Below are 18,905 nucleotides of genomic sequence, written 5' to 3'. Positions count from 1 at the left end.
TTAATGTTCTACCAAGTGTGAACATTGTATATTTTCAAATGTTTTATAACCTTTTTTTTTCATTTGCAAGAGTCACAAGCTCTTGATAAATTTCCGCTCTGTGTTGAAAGCTGGTTATGAATATTAGAAACCTTTTTATCATTACAAAGAGAATTTCCCCTAGAAGTTTCACCTGGAAATCCCCATGTGCGCACATACAATTTCCAGGAGTCTCAGAGAAGCTTTCAGTTCAGTTCAGTTCAGTTCAGTCGCTCAGTCGTGTCCGACTCTCCGCGACCCCATGAATCACAGCACGCCAGGCCTCCCTGTCCATCACCAACTCCCGGAGTACACTCAAACTCATGTCCACAGAGTCGGTGATGCCATCCAGCCATCTCATTCTCCGTCGTCCCCTTCTCCTCCCGCCCCCAACCTTTCCCAGCATCAGAGTCTTTTCCAGTGAGTCAGCTCGTCTCATGAGGTGGCCAAAGTATTGGAGTTTCAGCTTTAGCATCAGTCCCTCCAATGAACATCCAGGATTGATCTCCTTTAGAATGGACTGGTTGGATCTCCTTGCAGTATAAGGGACTCTCAAGAGTCTTCTCCAACACCACAGTTCAAAAGCATCGATTCTTCGGCGATCAGCTTTCTTCACAGTCCAACTCTCACATCCATACATGACCACGGGAAAAACCATTGCCTTGACTAGACGGACCTTGGTCGGCAAAGTAATGTCTCTGCTTTTTAATATACTATCAAGGTTGGTCATAACTTTCCTTCCAAGGAGCAAGCGTCTTTTAATTTCATGGCTGCAATCAGCATCTGCAGTGATTTTGGAGCCCAAAAAACAAAGTCTGACACTGTTTCCACTGTTTTTCCATCTATTTCCCATGAAGTGATGGGACCAGATGCCATGATCTTTGTTTTTTGAATGTTGAGCTTCAAGCCAACCTTTTCACTCTCCTCTTTCACTTTCATCAAGAGGCTTTTGAGTTCCTCTTCACTTTCTGCCATAAGGGTAGTGTCATCTGCATATCTGAGGTTATTGATATTTCTCCCAGCAATCTTGATTCCAGCTTGTGCTTCTTCCAGCCCAGCGTTCCTCATGATGTACTCTGCATATAAGTTAAATAAGCAAGGTGACAATATACAACCTTGACGTACAACTTTTCCTATTTGGAACCAGTCTGTTGTTCCACGACCGGTTCTAACTGTTGCTTCCTGACCTGCATACAGGTTTCTCAAGAGGCAGGTCAGGTGGTCTGGGATTCCCATCTCTTTCAGAATGTTCCACAGTTTATTGTGATCCACACAGTCAAAGGCTTTGGCATAGTCAATGAAGCAGAAATAGATGTTTTTCTGAAACTCTCTTGCTTTCTCCATGATCCAGCGGATGTTGGCAATTTGATCTCTGGTGCCTCTGCCTTTTCTAAAACCTGCTTGAACATCTGGGAGTTCACGGTTTACATACTGCTGAAGCCTGGCTTGGAGAATTTTGAGCATGACTTTACTAGCGTGTGAGATGAGTGCAATTGTGCGGTAGTTTGAGCATTCTTTGGCATTGCCTTTCTTTGGGATTGGAATTAAGACTGACCTCTTCCAGTCCTGTGGCCACTGCTGAGTTTTCCAAATCTGCTGGCATATTGAGTGCAGCACTTTCACAGCATCATCTTTCAAGACTTGAAATAGCTCAACTGGAATTCCATCACCTCCACTAGCTTTGTTCGTAGTGATGCTTTCTAAGGCCCACTTGACTTCACATTCCAAGATGTCTGGCTCTAGGTCAGTGATCACATTATCGTGACTATCTTGGTCGTGAAGATCTTTTTTGTACAGTTCTTCTGTGTATTCCTGCCACCTCTTCTTAATATCTTCTGCTTCTGTTAGGTCCATACCATTTCTGTCCTTTATCGAGCCCATCTTTGCATGAAAAGTTCCCTTGGAATCTCTAATTTTCTTGAAGAGGTCTCTTGTTTTTCCTATTCTGTTGTTTTCCTCTATTTCTTTGCATTGATCACTGAGGAAGGCTTTCTTATCTCTCCTTGCTATTCTTTGGAACTCTGCATTCAGATGCTTATATCTTTCCTTTTCTTCTTTGCTTTTCGCCTCTCTTCTTTTTACAGCTATTTGTAAGGCCTCCTCAGACAGCCATTTCGCTCTTTTGCATTTCTTTTCCATGGGGATGGTCTTGGTCCCTGTCTCCTGTACAATGTCACGAACCTCCGTCCAGAGTTCATCAGGCACTCTATCAATCAGATCTCAGAGAAGCTTTATTGACCTTCAAATCCATGGCATCCTCCAGACACAGGTTGTTTTGAATAGAGAATGCAGGCAATTAACAATGCATTTAGGTTTTTTTCTAGTAAATAATGAAAACTGAAGCATTTTGCTTCTTTTTGTCCATCGATTATTGTATTTTCTATTTTTGTTGATTTGGGTTGTTTAGCAAGAGAGATTTTCAGCTGTTTTAAGGTGTTATCTAGATTTTTTTTCTTTTTTCATTAAAGTACAAACAGATTAGTTTCATGTATCGCATAGAGTCGGACACGACTGAGCGACGGAATGGAATGGAACGGATACAAACAGTGATTCAATATTTTTATCAACTATATTCTATTTAAATAATTATAAAATATCAGCCATATGCCCTGTGCTATACAATATATTCTTGTGCCTTACTTATTTTATGCATAGTGAAAGTGATATCACTCAGTCATGTCCAACATGGACTGTAGCCTACCATGCTTCTCCGTTCATGGGATTTTCCAGGCAAGAGTACTGGAGTAGGTTGCCATTTCCTTCTCCAGAGGATCTTCCCAACCCAGGGATTGAACCTGGGTCTCCTGCATTGTAGGCAGACGCTTAACCATCTGAGCCACCAGGGAAGTTACCCATGGTAGTTACACCTTTCAGTCTCTTAACCATGTCTTCCCCTCCCCACATCCTTCTCCCCACTGGTAACCACTGGTTTGTTCTGTGTATCTGTGAGTTTGTTTCTTTTTTGTTATTAATATGGTTGTTCACTTGTTTTATTTTTTGGGTTCCACATATAAACGTGAGATGTTATCTAGACTTATTTTACTTGTTGACATTACTTTTCCTACTTGATAACTAATCTTTCTTCCTTCCCTCTTCCTTCCTGAGAGCAGAATTTTATGAATTTCATTTTGAGCCCTCTTTTCACCATCATATTCCTATGAATTTGGTGAATAAACAAATGAATGATTGAATATGCCTACCTTGACCACTTAAAATTCAAGTTTTTCTTTATCAAATTTTTCTAACTCTGCTTATTTCCTCTCAAGACCACTTTCATAATTTCCTGTAACTCTGGAGTCAAGAGACCTTTCAGTCTCCTCGGTGGGTCACTTCAGTTTTACAGATAGGAAAATGAGACTGCAGGATTGAAGAGAATGTGAATTCTTAGAAACACTCAGAATTTTTTTTCCCATCTCAGAAGAGTTACTAATGTAGACAGACACAATGAAAAGCTTTTCAAAAGGTGAAATTCTCAGAAAACTTAGCTTCATTTTTGGGTCATTTTCTATGTATGGACAGTCAAAGCCATTTGCTTTTAAAGTAAGAGCAAATTAATGACATTCATGACTATTTAGTGCAGAAAAGTGAATGAACTCTTTCATGAGAGAAAGAAAACATATTCAGAGTCATTACTTTCCGACTCATTTAAAAACACAATTGTTCATTGTGTTTCTCAGGATGGTGACTCCATAGCCACACAAAACTCCAGCATTACATCCATGGATTCAAACTTTCATGCTGAACAAGAGAAATCATTTCCCAAGCTCTCCCCACCTGCTCTATACTGACCTTGAACCTCGAAATTAGCAGCATTATTTTCCAAGAGTACTTATAAAGTTTCTAGACATCTCTTTCAGCTCCAGGGTTCTCTGATTCTATTATTCATCCCCTGCTATATAGAAGGGTCAAAATCTGTGATGGAAGACGAGGGTGGAGGTGGCCAGTGAATGAGCAAAATGGTACCAGGCTGGGAGTCAGAAACTCAGAGTTTTGTTCTTCTTCTGTAGCTAACTGGCATGGTGATCTTAAATTAATTCACCACTTTAGGGTGGCTTCTACATCTATAAAGTGTGCATCTTGACCAAGAGCAAAAAACAAACAAACAAACAAAAAACCTAAGCTTCCTTCTAGCTCCAAATATTTAGTGATTCCTCTGGCTCCAGTTTATCTTGTGTTTGTCCTGGTCTTGTGTTTTCATGGACGTTGAATTGTGTTTTACAGGAAGGTTTTGTCTTCCAAGTCTTCTTACATGTATGTATTATTATAGTCCATGGCCTAGAACCCCTTTTTCGTCCTCCCCAACAACAATAGTCAACAGCCATTCATTCCTTGTTTATTGAGAGCCAACCCAGTACCAGAAACTTGGATTAGCACTGGGATTCAGAGACCAGGCAGCCCAAAGCTTAGAAAGCATCTCCATTAACAAAAAGGATATACTCCTGCAACCCCCCAGCCCTGAGGGAAGTTTGAGCTGAACAGAGAATTGCAGTCCTTACAGTATGGTGGCAGAGGGAGGAGCCTCCCAAGTTTGTGAGAGACCAAGGCGGGAGAAACCATGACTTTCCCCATAACTTCCATGCCTTCCCTCAGATTCGAGAGGAACTCTTTTTTTCTCCAGAAAATTAATTATTTTTTATTTTATTGAAGTATTGTTGATTTACAATCTTGTGTTCATTTCTGCTATACAGCAAGTGATTCAGTTATACACACATACATATGCATTCTTTTTCATATTCTTTCCCATTATGGTTTATCACAGGATGTTAAATATAGTTCCCTGTGCTATGCAGTAGGACCTTGTTGTTTAAGAAAATTCATTATTGGGAATTCCCTGGCTAGGCAGTAGTTAGAACTCTGCCTTCTCACTGCTAACGGCCTGGAGTCAATTCCTGGCCAGGGAACTAAGATCCTGCAAACCTCAATGCATGACCAAAAAAAGAAAAAGTTAATTATTAAGGTACCTCAGTCTGTGGCCTGTGCAGGTGTCTGGACAGTGGCCTGGTGACATCGGAGGCCAGACATCTCCTTCCTCTGATCATGCTCAGCGCCTCCACTTTGGGTTTTTGTTTTGTTTTGCTATTTATTTATTGTATTGGAATATAATTGCTTTACGACGTTGTATTAGTTTCTGCTGTACAATGAAGTGAATCAATCACATGTAGGCATTTGTAACTGAGATGAGCCCAAGCAGAATGCCTGTCACTTCACCTCTTTCCCTACCTCCAGTCACCTTCCCCCACATCTAAGAGCACCCTGCTTGTCCCATGAGAGCCCCAACCCCTTCACCTTTGGGGAGGCAGTTCCGAAACTCGTCCTCAATCCTCCTTGCCTGGCTGCCTTGTAATAGACTCTTTCTGAGCTGTTTAAAAAAAAAAAAAAGATATTTCAGTTTTAAATCCAAACTAAAATTTAAATGATTTTCTGAAAACTAAGAAATAAAATTGCCCTCGGGACTTTGATTTGGGTGACGATAGGTCATTTTTACAAACATGCCTGTGTGATGCTTAATTGAGGACACAAACCCACTCCGCTTTCAGCCGGTGCTTTCTGGACGTCTGTGACCAGGTGCGGCCCTCATTCAAAGCCCAGCATGCCGCCATGTGACTTCACACCTGAAAGATACCAGGTAAGCGTTGAGGTTTTAGGAGAACTCCAGAGAGGAGGTTCTTCTCGGGAGGGCTAAGGTAACTGTTTCCTCAAGAAAGACCCACAGACGGCCCTGCCTGCCACTGAGCCATCTCTGCTATCACAGCCTTCAAGTCAGAAGGAGCCTCCGAACTCTCTTACTCTGCTCAGCGGTATTGTATGAAGTGTGTGTGTGTGAGAGAGAGAGAGGCAGAGACGGGAAGACAAAGCAGAGGGACACAGAGAGTACAAGGAAGAGACTGTCCCTGACCGTATACGTATCACAGGGCTACAGGTGTACATGTCCACACACGGAGAAATACGTAGACCACACGTGATGGCACACGTTTCATTCCATCACCTGTGAGTGCCTCATCTGACCTTCCCGAGTCCGCCATCAGAAAGTGTCAAGTTCTCATTTTGCAGTCATGCAATAAATATTGGACTGGTTCTCTTTCCTTTCCTCTCTTTTTCTTTCTCTCTCCAACCCCCCCTTCATTCTACATGACATTTGTAAGTTAGAAACTTAGAATCGATAAAGTCAGGAGGGACCCACAGAGAAGAGAACGACAGGACAGAAGCTTCATAATTAAAGTCATGAACGCTACAAGCACTCTTTTTTTATCCCCCCAAAAAACAAAAAATTAGAGGGAAAAAGCATGATACTTCAGACATTTATTTCAGTCTCTTTTTTCACAGCTAAAATCAACTCAAAGCCAAGGTTTTCTATGGAGAGGTAGAAAATTCCAGCCCCCTTCTTCATGTTTGATGTAAAAAGGATCAAAGGGCCACATGAATAATTTCCTCCACTTGAGAGGAAGGCTCTGGGTGTGTCTGGCAGGGAAATCCCTGGGCAAAGAGCCGCCCTGGTGAGCGAGGTTGGTGGGGATTCCAGGTGCTGCTGTGTGGACCTGCTATTGATCTGTAAGCAATGTGGGGGTAAGGAAGATGCTAAGCACTTAACTCTTGTCTACTTACAGTCCCTGGCCTATAGCCGAGTCCTGGAGATCCATAAGCAACATCTCTCTCCTGGGCACACAGCCTATTTCCCGGAGCCCCTGTTGCTCTACCAGGGACACAAGGAGTGGCTCTTTGATCATGAGGGAAATAGATACCTGGATTTCTTTTCTGGGATTGTCACTGTCAGTGTTGGTCACTGCCACCCGTGAGTATCCTTAAAATTTCTGGATTTTTCACTCCGAGAGAATGTATGGAAAACAGGCTAACGATCATGTCAGTGACTCAGAACCTTGATGAAAAGCTCTTTCTCTTTAGGCAGGCATGGTAGTTTGTGGCTAACGTGCCCCTTCCTATTTTCTGGCTAACAAAACAACAACAAAAAATCTTCGCACCATGCTTTGCCTTTCTTAACAATGCAAGATTTTGTCATCCTCGTGGTACATGCAATGGGGTGTGTACCATGTGACTGGAGTGTGGCTGTGTGTGCGTTTCTCCTCAATAGTAGCTACAGCTTTTCAAAGAGAGGGCATGCACTGAGGAAAGGGCAGTGAAAGTGAAAGTGTTAGTCACTCAGTTGTGTCCTACTCTGTACAACCTCTGTCCTACTCTGTACAACCGCATGGACTGTAGCCCGCCAGGCTTCTCTGTCCATGGAATTCTCCAGGCAAGAATACTGGAGTGGGTAGCCATTCCCTTCTCCAGGAGATCTTCCCAACCCAGGGATGGAACCTGGGTCTCCTGCATTGCAGGCAGATTCTTTACCATCTGAGCCCCCAGGGAAGCCCAGAGAAGGAGGGCAGAAGAGGAAAGGGCAGAGAAGAAGGGAAAGCCCAGTATTCTCAGAGTACACAGTGCAGGTGTAGTGGGAGGGGATAAAAGATGATGAGAGAGGAGAAATCACTTCTAATCCAACTCTTCTTTATCAATTCTGTGCAATGGAGGAGGAAAGAAAGGATGATAAGAAGACAATGTAACCAGAGCTGAAAATTGACACCAGAAATGGATGACTGCATTGATCTTGAGATTTTCTGTGATTTTGATCATCAACCCACATGCGGATGCCCTGGGCAGGTCCCTCTATGGTACTTTTTGTTTGAGTGCAGCCGTCTCATTGTAAGATCTATTCTGGCTTGCCTTTAATAATCTGATCAATAAAACTCATAGAGACATTACTTTGCCAACAAAGGTCCATCTAGTTAAGACTATGGTTTTTCCAGTGGTCATATATGGATGTGAGAGTTGGACTGTAAAGAAAACTGATCGCTGAAGAATTGATGCTTTTGAACTGTGATGCTGGAGAAGACTCTTGAGAGTCCCTTGGACTGCACGGAGATCCAACCAGTCCGTTCTAAAGGAGATCAGTCCTGGGTGTTCATTGGAAGGACTGATGCTAAAGCTGAAACTCCAGTACTTTGGCTACCTTATGTGACGTGCTGACTCACTGGAAAAGACTCTGATGCTGGGAGGGACTGGGGGCAGGAGGAGAAGGGGACAACAGAGGATGAGATGGCTGGATGGCATCATCGACTCGATGGACGTGAGTTTGAGTGAACTCCGGGAGTTGGTGATGGACAGGGAGGCCTGACGTGCTGTGATTCATGAGGTTGCAAAGAGTCAGACACGACTGAGCAACTGAACTGAACTGAACTGAAAGAATTTGACCTGGTATTCCTCAAAATTGTTTAACCACTGAACTGATTTTTGTGTGTGTGTGTATCAATTATTGATAACAGACTTCAGCAGTTTCTCTTCTTTGGATCAGGTTCAAACACCTTGGCCTGTCTTTTCAAGGCATTCCAAGTCAGGTCTCACATATTTATATACCTTTGGTTCCTACTTTCCCTCAACGTGAGACTTTGGATCCTTCACAGGATATGATAACAGAATGTTCATCAACACTGACCACTACTAAGACCCAAATCTTGGAATTTTCTTTAAAGGAAAAGTTGTTGATCTTATAAACATGTGTTTGATTGAGCTATAATGCTTTAGAATAAAATGGAAAGACACCCAGGCTTACATGTAGTCTTCTCTATTTTCCAAACTCTTTAAAGCGTAGTTAATAAGAAAATCTAGTTAGAAGAGATTATAACTTCAAAATTCCTTCTTCCCTAGGAAAGGGAAATTTATCTTTTAAAATCCTCAGCAATCAATCATGTAGTCTCCTTTTGAACACTTCTCTTGGTCGGGAATTCATTACCTTTTGAGGCGATATGTTCCATTACCAGCTATCTCTGGTGGCTATAGAAGCTCTTTCTTATGTTTGGATGAAATCTGCCTCTTGGAAACTCTTTGATAAATACCCATAGGTTTGAATTCAGTGGTCAGTGTTTTGTGGGGAGGGACATGCCGGCAGCAGTGTGGGTAACTCTGCTCTTCTGTTTATCCAGGAAAGTAAACGCAGCAGCACAAAGGCAGCTGGGCCGCCTGTGGCATACAAGTTCTGTCTTCTTCCACCCTCTGATCCACGAATATGCAGAGAAGCTTTCAGCACTTCTTCCTGAGCCTTTGAAGGTCTGATGCTCATAACTCAAAGGGGCAGGATCTGCTGATCCCAGGGAAGCCGATGGGGAAATGAGAGTATGGGAGGGGAATCTGGTCTGCACTGAACATCTAAAGTGAGTGCACTAGTAGCCATGTCTGAACGCACTCAAGGAGAAGAAAGAAATCAATGAATTGCTGCTAAAACCAGTTGACATTCACTTCATCAGCTCCAAGTGGCTGCCTCTCCTTGATCATTCTCCTTACCATATCTTTGCAGACATCACTTAAAGGGTGCCCCAGCCTTCCTGACACTCTCCTGTGTTACTCAGGAAGTTTTTATCTCTTGGCTCCACAGTCCCTCTGCCATGTCACTGGCATTTCTTCTTTAAAAAATAGTGAAGCCATTTTTTTTAGAAAATTAATATACCGTTAAATTCATTTGGTCTGAGATGCACTTTGATATTTTTGCTAAATGAGATATTTTTCTGCATCTGAAAATGATTGACTTTTTAAACTGGATTGAGAAGTTAAAATGTTGGCCAAAATTTGCATTTCAGGATTCAATGAGTTAATATCTGTGCACCGTACCTGGTGTCAGCTATGATTATTATTTTACCATATTATCTAAGTACGCTATTTCCTATACGATCTGCAAGAGATGAAGAAATCTGAAATAGCTGTAACCTACATTCAGGGCAGGACCCCAAACTCTTGGTTACCTCAGTCAGGAACATTGGATCCAGCAAATTTGGATGCTGTTGAGTGCTTGTGTGTGCTCAGTCGTGTCTGACTCTTTGTGACCTCATGGACTGTAGTCCACCAGGCTCCTCTGTCCAAGGCATTTTTCCAGGCAAGAACATTGCCAGGGTTGCCATTTCCTACTCCAGGGGATCTTCCCAACCCAGGGATCAAACTATGTCTCTTCCATCTCCTGCACTGGCAGGCAGATTCTTTACCAACTGTACCACCTGAGAAGCCCCTTAGATGGTGCTATCTGGCCTTAACGTTCATTTGCTGAATCCTACTCTAAAACCTAAAATCGGGTTAGGAAGGATCCAGTGCCCTTCTGTGCTCTCCTTTCCTTCAACCAGGATGAGCTGCACTTTTTGTCTGTTTGTTCACTTTTTTTAACATTCACAAACACTGAACAGACAGGCTGGGATAGCCTCTGGGGTCCTCTGGGCCAAGCCTTCAGAGTCAAGCAGGATGATTCAGTTTCAAGAGCCAAGAGACCAAGTTCTCAGATTCCATTGGCTGCTAACCACTGTACATCTCAGCAAGCCTCTCTGTCTTAGCACTTCGAAGAGCATCAAGTAGTTCTAATGGAAGCCTGGAATGTTTCACAATTTGGACAATCCCTTAGCCATTTTTGTATCTCTAATGCTCAGCAGCTGCTCAATGAAGAGCTATAGAATCAGTAATTAAATGATGGGATTCCATGGGGTTGCAAAGAGTCAGACACAACTGAGCGACTGAACTGACTGGTATGAAGGGAACTCTTCTTAATAATCAGAGGCTGGGATACACTCTTTCACAATTTCAAATGAATTGAATAATCTGTGTCTCATGACCATGTGTATTTTTTTCCTCCAGGTCATTTTCTTGGTGAACAGTGGTTCAGAAGCCAATGACTTAGCCATGCTGATGGCCAGAGCACACTCAAACAGCACAGACATAATTTCTTTCCGGTAACCACATCTTGGAATATTCATTTTAACACTGACTCACCCCAATATTAAATGTTAATCTCTAAAATATACCTGAGAGCAGGAGAGAGACTTTCGTGGGGGTGTTTTTTCTAATTTCAGGTTTTAGGGTAGGACCCATCAAATGAATTTTATGGCTGGATAGCACCATAAATGGAGAAGGAAATGGCAACCCACTCCAGTGTTCCTGCCTGGAGAATCCCAGGGACGGGGGACCCTGGTGGGCTTCTGTCTATGGGGTCACACAGAGTCGGACACGACTGAAGTGACACAGCAGCAGCAGCAGCAGCACCATAAAAATTGACCTGATTCAAGTAGGGGTCCCTGACTGAGGTAACTAATAAAGGAAGCCTAGTTATGTTACAGATTATCTATGGAATTAAAAAGAAGGCTACAAGACAGCTTTTTAACTTTAAAGATATGGTATAGAAACTAACACATTGTTAATCAAGTATGTGCTATGCACTAAGTCACTTCTGTCGTGTCTGACTTTTTGTAATCCAATGGACTGTAGCCCACCAGGCTCCTCTGTCCATGGGATTTCCCAGGCAAGAATACTGGAGTGGCTGCCATGCCTTCCTCCAGGGGATCTTCCTGACCCAGGGATCGGACACACGTCTCTTATGTCTCTTGCATTGGCAGGTGTGTTCTTTACTACTATCACCACCGAGTATGCTCCAAAACAAAATGCAAATTTAAAAAAATAAATTAAAAGTAAAAAGAGATATGGTATTGACTGCACACTATGCCAGATAGTGTAAGACTGGTCTGCACCCCCAGAAGCTTTGCCATGTGACACTGGACTCACTTTCATCTCTGTTTATGATAAGAAGCCATATACTTATTTCACAGTGCCAGCTATACCATTTTTCACCTTTTTTTCTTTTTTTTAATTTATTTATTTTAATTGGAGGCTAATTACTTTACAATATTGTATTGGTTTTGCCATACATTGACATGAATCTGCCCCAGGTGTACATGTGTTCCCCATCTTGAACCCCCCTCCAAAATTCCTTTCGCGATTCAAATCTGTGATGCTAATGGAAAACATGAATGGGTAAATTCATCTGACACAGGCTTAGAAGGTTTCTTTGAGATCATTGAGGTTGTAGGTCAATAGTGTTCTTTTTCATCTCCATAGCTTTCATGGACTTTCTTTTTTGCCCAACCCAGTGTTCCACAGGCCAGTGATCAAATGAAAGCACACTTAACCCAGTCCTCCCACTCTTTTCTGTCTGCAGAGGAGCCTACCATGGATGCAGTCCTTACGCACTTGGCTTGACAAATGTAGGCATCTATAAGATGGACCTCCCTCATGGGATGGGCTGCCGACCAGTAAGTTCTGAGATTTTTGCCTTATTTCTCTAAAGACTCCTAGGTGTATGGAATCACTGATCAGATTTTTTCCAGTCATTAGGACTAGAAACTAATATGCAGCCTGTGATTAATCAAGGCCTCAATTTGACTTAATCAAATGAAAGACCATTTAAAGGAGACATTTCTTAGAAAGACCTTCGGAGTCTGAATAATACTTAATATAAGAGATGCTTTTACATTTTGTTTTAAGTAAAATCGAGTCAATTACAAATAAATGCATTGAAATAAGTTCCCAGAGCCTTGAATGCATACAATTTCCATAAACTCATCCTTGTACTCACCTTCTGTTCTCACCCACTGTACCCACCTTTTCAGCATCAGAATCAGACACCTAATTATTCTCATTCCTTCAGATGCCCTTACCCACCACACTCTTGAGTCAATTGTTTCAAGGCAGACCCAGAAATCAGTGCCCTCATAACTGATTTCCAAGAAAAAAATTATCTCTTCAAAGCAGAATATCAAGTTTTTGTCCTAAGTGGGAGAAGAGTAAGGAAGGAATCTTGGTATCAAGTTAAGAAGCCCTCTTGCCTTGATTGGTACCATATGTTGTCCCAAATTGACTGTCTTGTGTTCATGCCTTGCCAAACCCCTCTTTTGTCATTTGCAGACAATGTGCCCAGATATTTTCCGTGGCCCTTGGGGAGGAAGCCATTGCCGAGATTCTCCAGTGCAAACAACTAGGAAATGCAGCTGTGCACCAGGTCCAACTGCCTGGGGAGGGCGGCACGTGGGGGAAGGTCAGGAGGGGGAAGGAATGAGGAGAAAGGCAAATCGAAAAAAGTGGGAAAGGGAAAAGTCAAGGCAAATACAACCAGGAAGTCACTCCGTACTGAGTCAACATTCCTTAGAGCCAATGACTGCAATACCATCAGAGCATCCATCCCCTGTTAGGAAACACATCTCAGCATCTCACGCTTATCAGACCTAAGCCAGAAACACACTGTCACCCAGCGCTTTATTAGAGGCGCTCTCTCAGCTCTCCTAGCAATGGTTCTGCTACCAATTTAATAGGAAAACAAGACTGGGGGGATTATTCACCAGTTCCCAATGGAGGTTACCAATTCCCAATGGAAGAAGGGGAAAGAACACTTTTAGAAATTTCGAAACTCCAATCAAGAAGTTCCCCAGGGGCTCAGAATACCAGCCAAAGAGAGTATTTGTCAAAACAGAAGGCAGTTCCTGAAGACTGCTGACATGTCCTCAAAAACTGTGAAGACATCCTCACCAGGAAAGCTGTTATTCATCAATTGCATTGCTATTTACATTCTTTACCTCTTCCTCACATGAGGGAGAGGAGGCCTGGAAGCAGTCTGAGTTCTTGGTTTGTCAGCAAGACCCACCCCATGCTTGTCAACACAGGGCAGGACCCTTTGGGTGGCTGCTCCCAAATAGCGCTGGAGGAAAGCACGAAGTTCTCCTGCCGAGGGATCTTTAATGAAACAGTATGAGTCACCGGATTGAGAAGAAGAAGGTAAATGGAAGACTTAAAAATCAGCTTTGAAAGTCAGAAAATTCACAGTCACCTTAAAATTCAGATGGAATAATGGTGGAGGTGGGAGGCTGAAAGCATGAGCTTTAGAACAAGATGTTACAGTCACAGAACATTCAACCGTGAGGAAGTTTTAAACTTCCCTCAAACTCTCCTTCTGAAAGATGAAGCTCCTGTTTCTCACCTGTGAAATGTGGACAGCAATATCTGCCCCTGTGGCCCCTTATTCCAGGCCTTCATGAGACCAAGGAAGAGAACTGTTAGAACTTTTTTTTTAATGGGGATGCCTTTTTAAAAAATCTTTGGGCTGTACCACACAGCATGTGGGATCTTAGTTCCCAGACCAAGGATCGAACCCACAGCCCCGGCATTGGCAGCATGGAGTCGTAACCACTGGAACACCAGGAAGGTCCCGGAAAGAGAGCTTTTGTAGAGACAGGCAGACAGTAGCAACGCCAAGCACTACTATGCCTACACCTCACCACCATGTGGCACCAAAACCTAAAATCAGTTGGCTGAACCTCACAGACATCCATCCAACTGCAAGCACATCAGCGCAGAGCCTTGGAGGCAGGAGGCATGGTCCTTCCCTTCCCTCCTGGCTCCATGTCCCTCTCTCTTCATCCTCTGCCTCCTCCCTATTTTTGGCCTTCTCGTCTCTGCCAGGCTGACTTGAAAATACAAGGACCCCAGGGTCATCTCTCCAGTGGTCTCTGGAGGCTAAGTAATAGTGACAGACAGACATTTCTGCCTGTTGGAACTGTGGTCTTTAGCGCATCTGAAGTAAGCTGTTTTCTTCACTCATATCTCCAAGAGACGAGACTAATAGCCTCTCTTTATACAAGACGTGACATCAGCCTCCTCTAGTGCTATTAGGCTTGAGAAGCGTTGGGTCTTTGCTGTAAAAAGGCATATGTATATACCTTTGTAAATACATCCCAACATATAAATTACCTGGAGTAGAGAAGTTTCAAGTTCTTAGGTCCTCTTAGAGTTCACTCACTGAACACATAAAGGTACCAGGTTTGACAGGGTGCATTTTTCTTTCACCTCAGCGGGATGTCACCACTCCCCTCATCATTCTGGGCAAGAATCCAATATGTGTGTGGTAGAGTTCATTCTCTCCTCCAGCCCCTCCTCAGGATGTTTTCTTTCCAACTGTTCATTCCAGGCCCTGAATGTCAGATGTACCTTGCGATGAAAAGCACCTCTCAACCCACTGCCCACACAATGTTCCTAACCTCATACTGATCACATCATTTCTCTTTCTCCTTTTGCGACACAAGCTCCCTTTTCCTTAAAAATTGTTCTTTCTTGGCTCCTCACTCTTGCTTAACTCTTTGTGTGCGTGCATGCTGAGTCACTTCAGTCGTGTCTAACTCTTTTCGACCCTATGGACTGTAGCCCACCAGACTCCTCTGTCCATGGCATTCTCCAGGCAAGAATACCGGAGTGGGTTGCCATGCCCTCCTCCAGGGGATCTTCCCAACCCAGGGATGGAACCCACATCTCTTATGCCTCCTGCACTGGGAGGTGAGTTCTTTACCACAAGTGCCACCTGGGAAGCCGAACTCTTTCTATCCTACCAGATAAAATGAAAACACTTCCCTCTTTATGCCATTTCCTGGATAACATCCAGGAGAGCAGTCCCTTTCCACCTGCTTGATGTTGTCATGATGCTACCACTATACCAGGTCTCTCTCCAGAGGTGGCCTGACCTGGAGTTACAGCAATGAGCCAATGAAGGAAAAAGCCAGTGACAGCTGATGACTCACACTGCTGAACTTTTGCACAGTGGAGGAAAAATTTATGGAAGGTCTAGCACAGGTTCAAGCAAACTCTTCTTAATGGTTTTTGTTTTTGTTTTGTTTTTTGTCCAAATTTAAGCCACTAGGGTTGATTTTGCTCCATTCTTGGATTTCTCAAGTGACAAATGGTCTTGCTAAATTCCCAAATTATCTTCTTTGAACATGTGTAATTCACCCTCTAAGGTCATCCTTGGTTGTTTTCTTTTCCTTTCTGAATAAAAATAGAAAATTTCAATCTCCATGGGCACAGATTCATTTGTCTACTATATCCTGCCCATCAAACAACATAAATGATGCTGATAAGTGTACTTTATGGTTTTGATATACCTGTCATTAATTCCCTTCTTCAAACCCTGAGCCCTCGGTTCCAGTTCACCAAAGATCAGGGAATGCTGTCCAGCAAGCTTTTCCAAACATCGCATGTAGATTAAAAGTATGTTTGGGGCCAGGTCATGCTTTTCTCACTTTTTAAGAGCTGAAGTATAAACTATATTTATGCTTCACTTTTGATGGTGATGACTGCGGGTTTCTATTCCTTATCTCTAGCCTTCAGGAGACAGGACCACATCCATGCCTCTAGGCAAGCATCATGATGGTAGATGGTGACTTGCCTCCCTGACTGCTTTCACCAAAGACCCCCATCATACTCATATCTCCCTCTGCCTTTCTTCTGCTATTCATGAATATGGATTTAGATTCAGAGATTATGTGGTGCTATCCACCAAATTACAGGTGTGGATGAAAGTTCTGAAGGTTCTCAACTGTAGTTCTGGGACATTTGCTATCCAGAGGGGACTGCTTCCTCTCCCCTGAGACAGTGGATGAAAGTTACATGACTGCAGTACTCTCTTCTTTAGAATTCTCATTGTTCTATAAACATATTTGTTGGTGTGTTGTTCAGTCAAAAAGTCGTGTCCAATTCTACAACCCCATGGACTGCAGCACACCAGGCTTCCCTGTCCTTTACCATCTCCCAGAATTTGCTCAAACTTATGTTCATCAAGTCAGTGATGCCATCCAGTCATCTCATCCTCTGCTGTCCCCTTCTCCTCCTGCCTTCAATCTTTCCCAGCATCAGGGTCTTTTCCAATGAGTTGGCTGTTTGCATCAGGCGGCCAAAGCATTGGAGTTAGTATATAAACATACTTACTAACCATAAAGACTGAGATACTTTGCAGCTTTAAAATGGTATATCCTATTAAGTGGCAATACAAGGTAAACAGTTATTTCCAAATAAATCAAATCCACATAGCAATTACATCTGAATTAAATCTACCGTGTCGAGAGAATTGGCTTCCTTAGGTGAAACAGCCATCTATCCCAGACTCAATGATGCTCTGGGGTGTTTCTTCCCCAGATGGAAGTGACTGAAGTGGTTTGTTTACACCTTTTTGGCTAGGCTAGTCTTGCTACTCAGAACAAAGCACAAGTTGTTCTGACAATGTTTCCCTTTCAGAAACCTATATCCCCATATCCTGCTTTACTGTATCTTGAAGGACTGTAGTCAATTTACTATCTTGCTTTCTTTTTTTCTATGTTTTCCCCCATTCTTCTGGATGCCTTTCTCACATCTTCAAATACTGTGTTTTGTTTTGTTTGTTTATTGCAGACTGCTGTCAAGCTAAAGACCAGTATATCGAACAATTCAAAGATACTCTGAACACTTCTGTGGCCAAATCAATCGCTGGATTTTTTGCAGAGCCAATTCAAGTAAGTGTGTTAACCTTAAACATTAATTGAACTCAGTTGTAAATTATCAATTTTAACTCATACATTCTAGTGACTTCCAAATTATTTAAGTGATCACTGTTATGTCCCTCTGTGTCATTCTCTTCATCCCCTTGAGGAAAAGAAGCCCCTGGTTTTCAACTGACCTTTAAAAATCCATCTTCTGTACTCCCACACTGAACAGAGAGATAGATGAAACTGTTAAATTCGTAAATCTGTAAACATAGAAAACTCCAGCAGTTTTCAGTTGCATATTACCCACACTGTCAGAGTGAGCCATTCTGTAATATTACTTAAATCCCCGTAGTCTATTTTTCTCTAATCTCAGGAAAGACTACATTTGCAACCATTTCCCAGGAGGCATGGCATTAAGAGGAATGGCTCTTCTTTTCACCCATAGTTGAAACATTTCTAGAAACTGTTTCAAAAACTGCTAGTATCACTATTGCTGATATTGATCATGATCTGTCTTCAGTTTGTTTGTTTGTTTTTAAATACTTTCAAGGCACTGGACTCTAGGTCTTCTTGGTTTGGTCTTTTGCAGGGGGTGAATGGCACTGTTCAGTACCCGAAGGGGTTTCTAAAGGAAGCCTTCGAGCTGGTGCGCGAGAGGGGAGGCGTGTGCATTGCGGATGAAGTGAGTGGCTACGGAGTAGGTGTGATGCAGCCAGGACAGGAAAAGCACGGGGAGAAACTTCTGAACCCTGCTCTGCAGTCCCAGCAGAAAGCATCTACTTGCAGATTCCAAGATGAGGGTATAAGTTAATGAATCTTTGACTCATTGACTGACTAGTTCATTACTAGATTAGAACTTCAACGTCCCAAGTGAAGTCTATCAAATAAGTTAAGAGGCCTAGGATGTTGCCATTCCTCCACACACTTTTAAAATTCCTATTTGAATTCAGCTTAAACTTAATTTAACCTCACAACCAAGTTTTCATCTTAACTTTTGCCAAAATAGTATTAGGCAGTCTGGCAGCATTCATCTTACCTTAATTACAAAATCTGTTTGGAAATCACACTTAGAAAAAAAAAGATCCAGCCTCTAAGAAGAGGGCCATAATCACAGATATTTGAAAAGTAGTTCCAGGGACTCCCCTGGCAGTCCAGAGGTTGGGGATCCCACCTCCATCACAGGGGCCATGGCTTTGATCCCTGGTCAAGGAACTAAGATTCCACATGCCATGTGGTACAGCCAAAAAAAAAAAAATTGAATTGAATTGGGGGAAAAAAAGTGACCTGAAGTTCAAGATAGTTAATTTGCCTGTCAAGATCATGCAGTTAGTAGGGACACAGCCAGAACTCACACCCAGACTCAAAGACCACACTGAACACTGGGCAACCTGCCTTTCAAGAATTACAGAACAGTGGTGTAGAAAGACAAAGGGTGGCAGGAAAGGAGGGAACAGAAGAAAATCCTGAGGGCAGAGCCAGTGCTGCACCCAGGGATCTTACATGCCTTCTTAATTAGCTAACCTTGGCTTTCCCTTCTATAAAATGAGGGATTTGGAATCTACAATAAGGGCTTCCCAAGGTGCCGTTAGTGGTAAAGAAGCTGCCTGCCAATACAGGAGATGTAAGAGATACAGGTTCAATCCCTGGGTTGGAAAGATACCCTGCAGGAGGGCATGGCTTACCTATTCTTAGTATTCTTACCTATAGAATTCCATGGACAGAGGCGCCTGGGGGGCTACAGTCCATGGGGTT

The 18,905-nt window shown here is 42.8% G+C and overlaps 1 protein-coding gene across 1 annotated transcript in view; it reads left to right on the top strand.

Annotated features, from left to right (window-relative positions):
* AGXT2 (alanine--glyoxylate aminotransferase 2) overlaps window positions 1-18,905 on the top strand; it is a 44,832-nt gene that overhangs the window by 3,296 nt on the left and 22,631 nt on the right. The window contains exons 2-9 of the mRNA XM_088845564.1: window positions 5,556-5,644; window positions 6,624-6,808; window positions 8,994-9,117; window positions 10,681-10,775; window positions 12,035-12,128; window positions 12,781-12,874; window positions 17,080-17,180; window positions 17,743-17,835. Coding sequence (XP_088701690.1) covers window positions 5,556-5,644; window positions 6,624-6,808; window positions 8,994-9,117; window positions 10,681-10,775; window positions 12,035-12,128; window positions 12,781-12,874; window positions 17,080-17,180; window positions 17,743-17,835 — 875 coding nt within the window. The remainder of the gene's footprint in view (window positions 1-5,555; window positions 5,645-6,623; window positions 6,809-8,993; window positions 9,118-10,680; window positions 10,776-12,034; window positions 12,129-12,780; window positions 12,875-17,079; window positions 17,181-17,742; window positions 17,836-18,905) is intronic.

Source organism: Moschus berezovskii, chromosome 18, assembly GCF_049115385.1.
Source record: "Moschus berezovskii isolate FMDL1 chromosome 18, NW_MosBer_1.0, whole genome shotgun sequence".
NCBI classification, from domain to species: domain Eukaryota; kingdom Metazoa; phylum Chordata; class Mammalia; order Artiodactyla; family Moschidae; genus Moschus; species Moschus berezovskii.
This window is presented reverse-complemented; position numbering and strand designations above follow the sequence as displayed.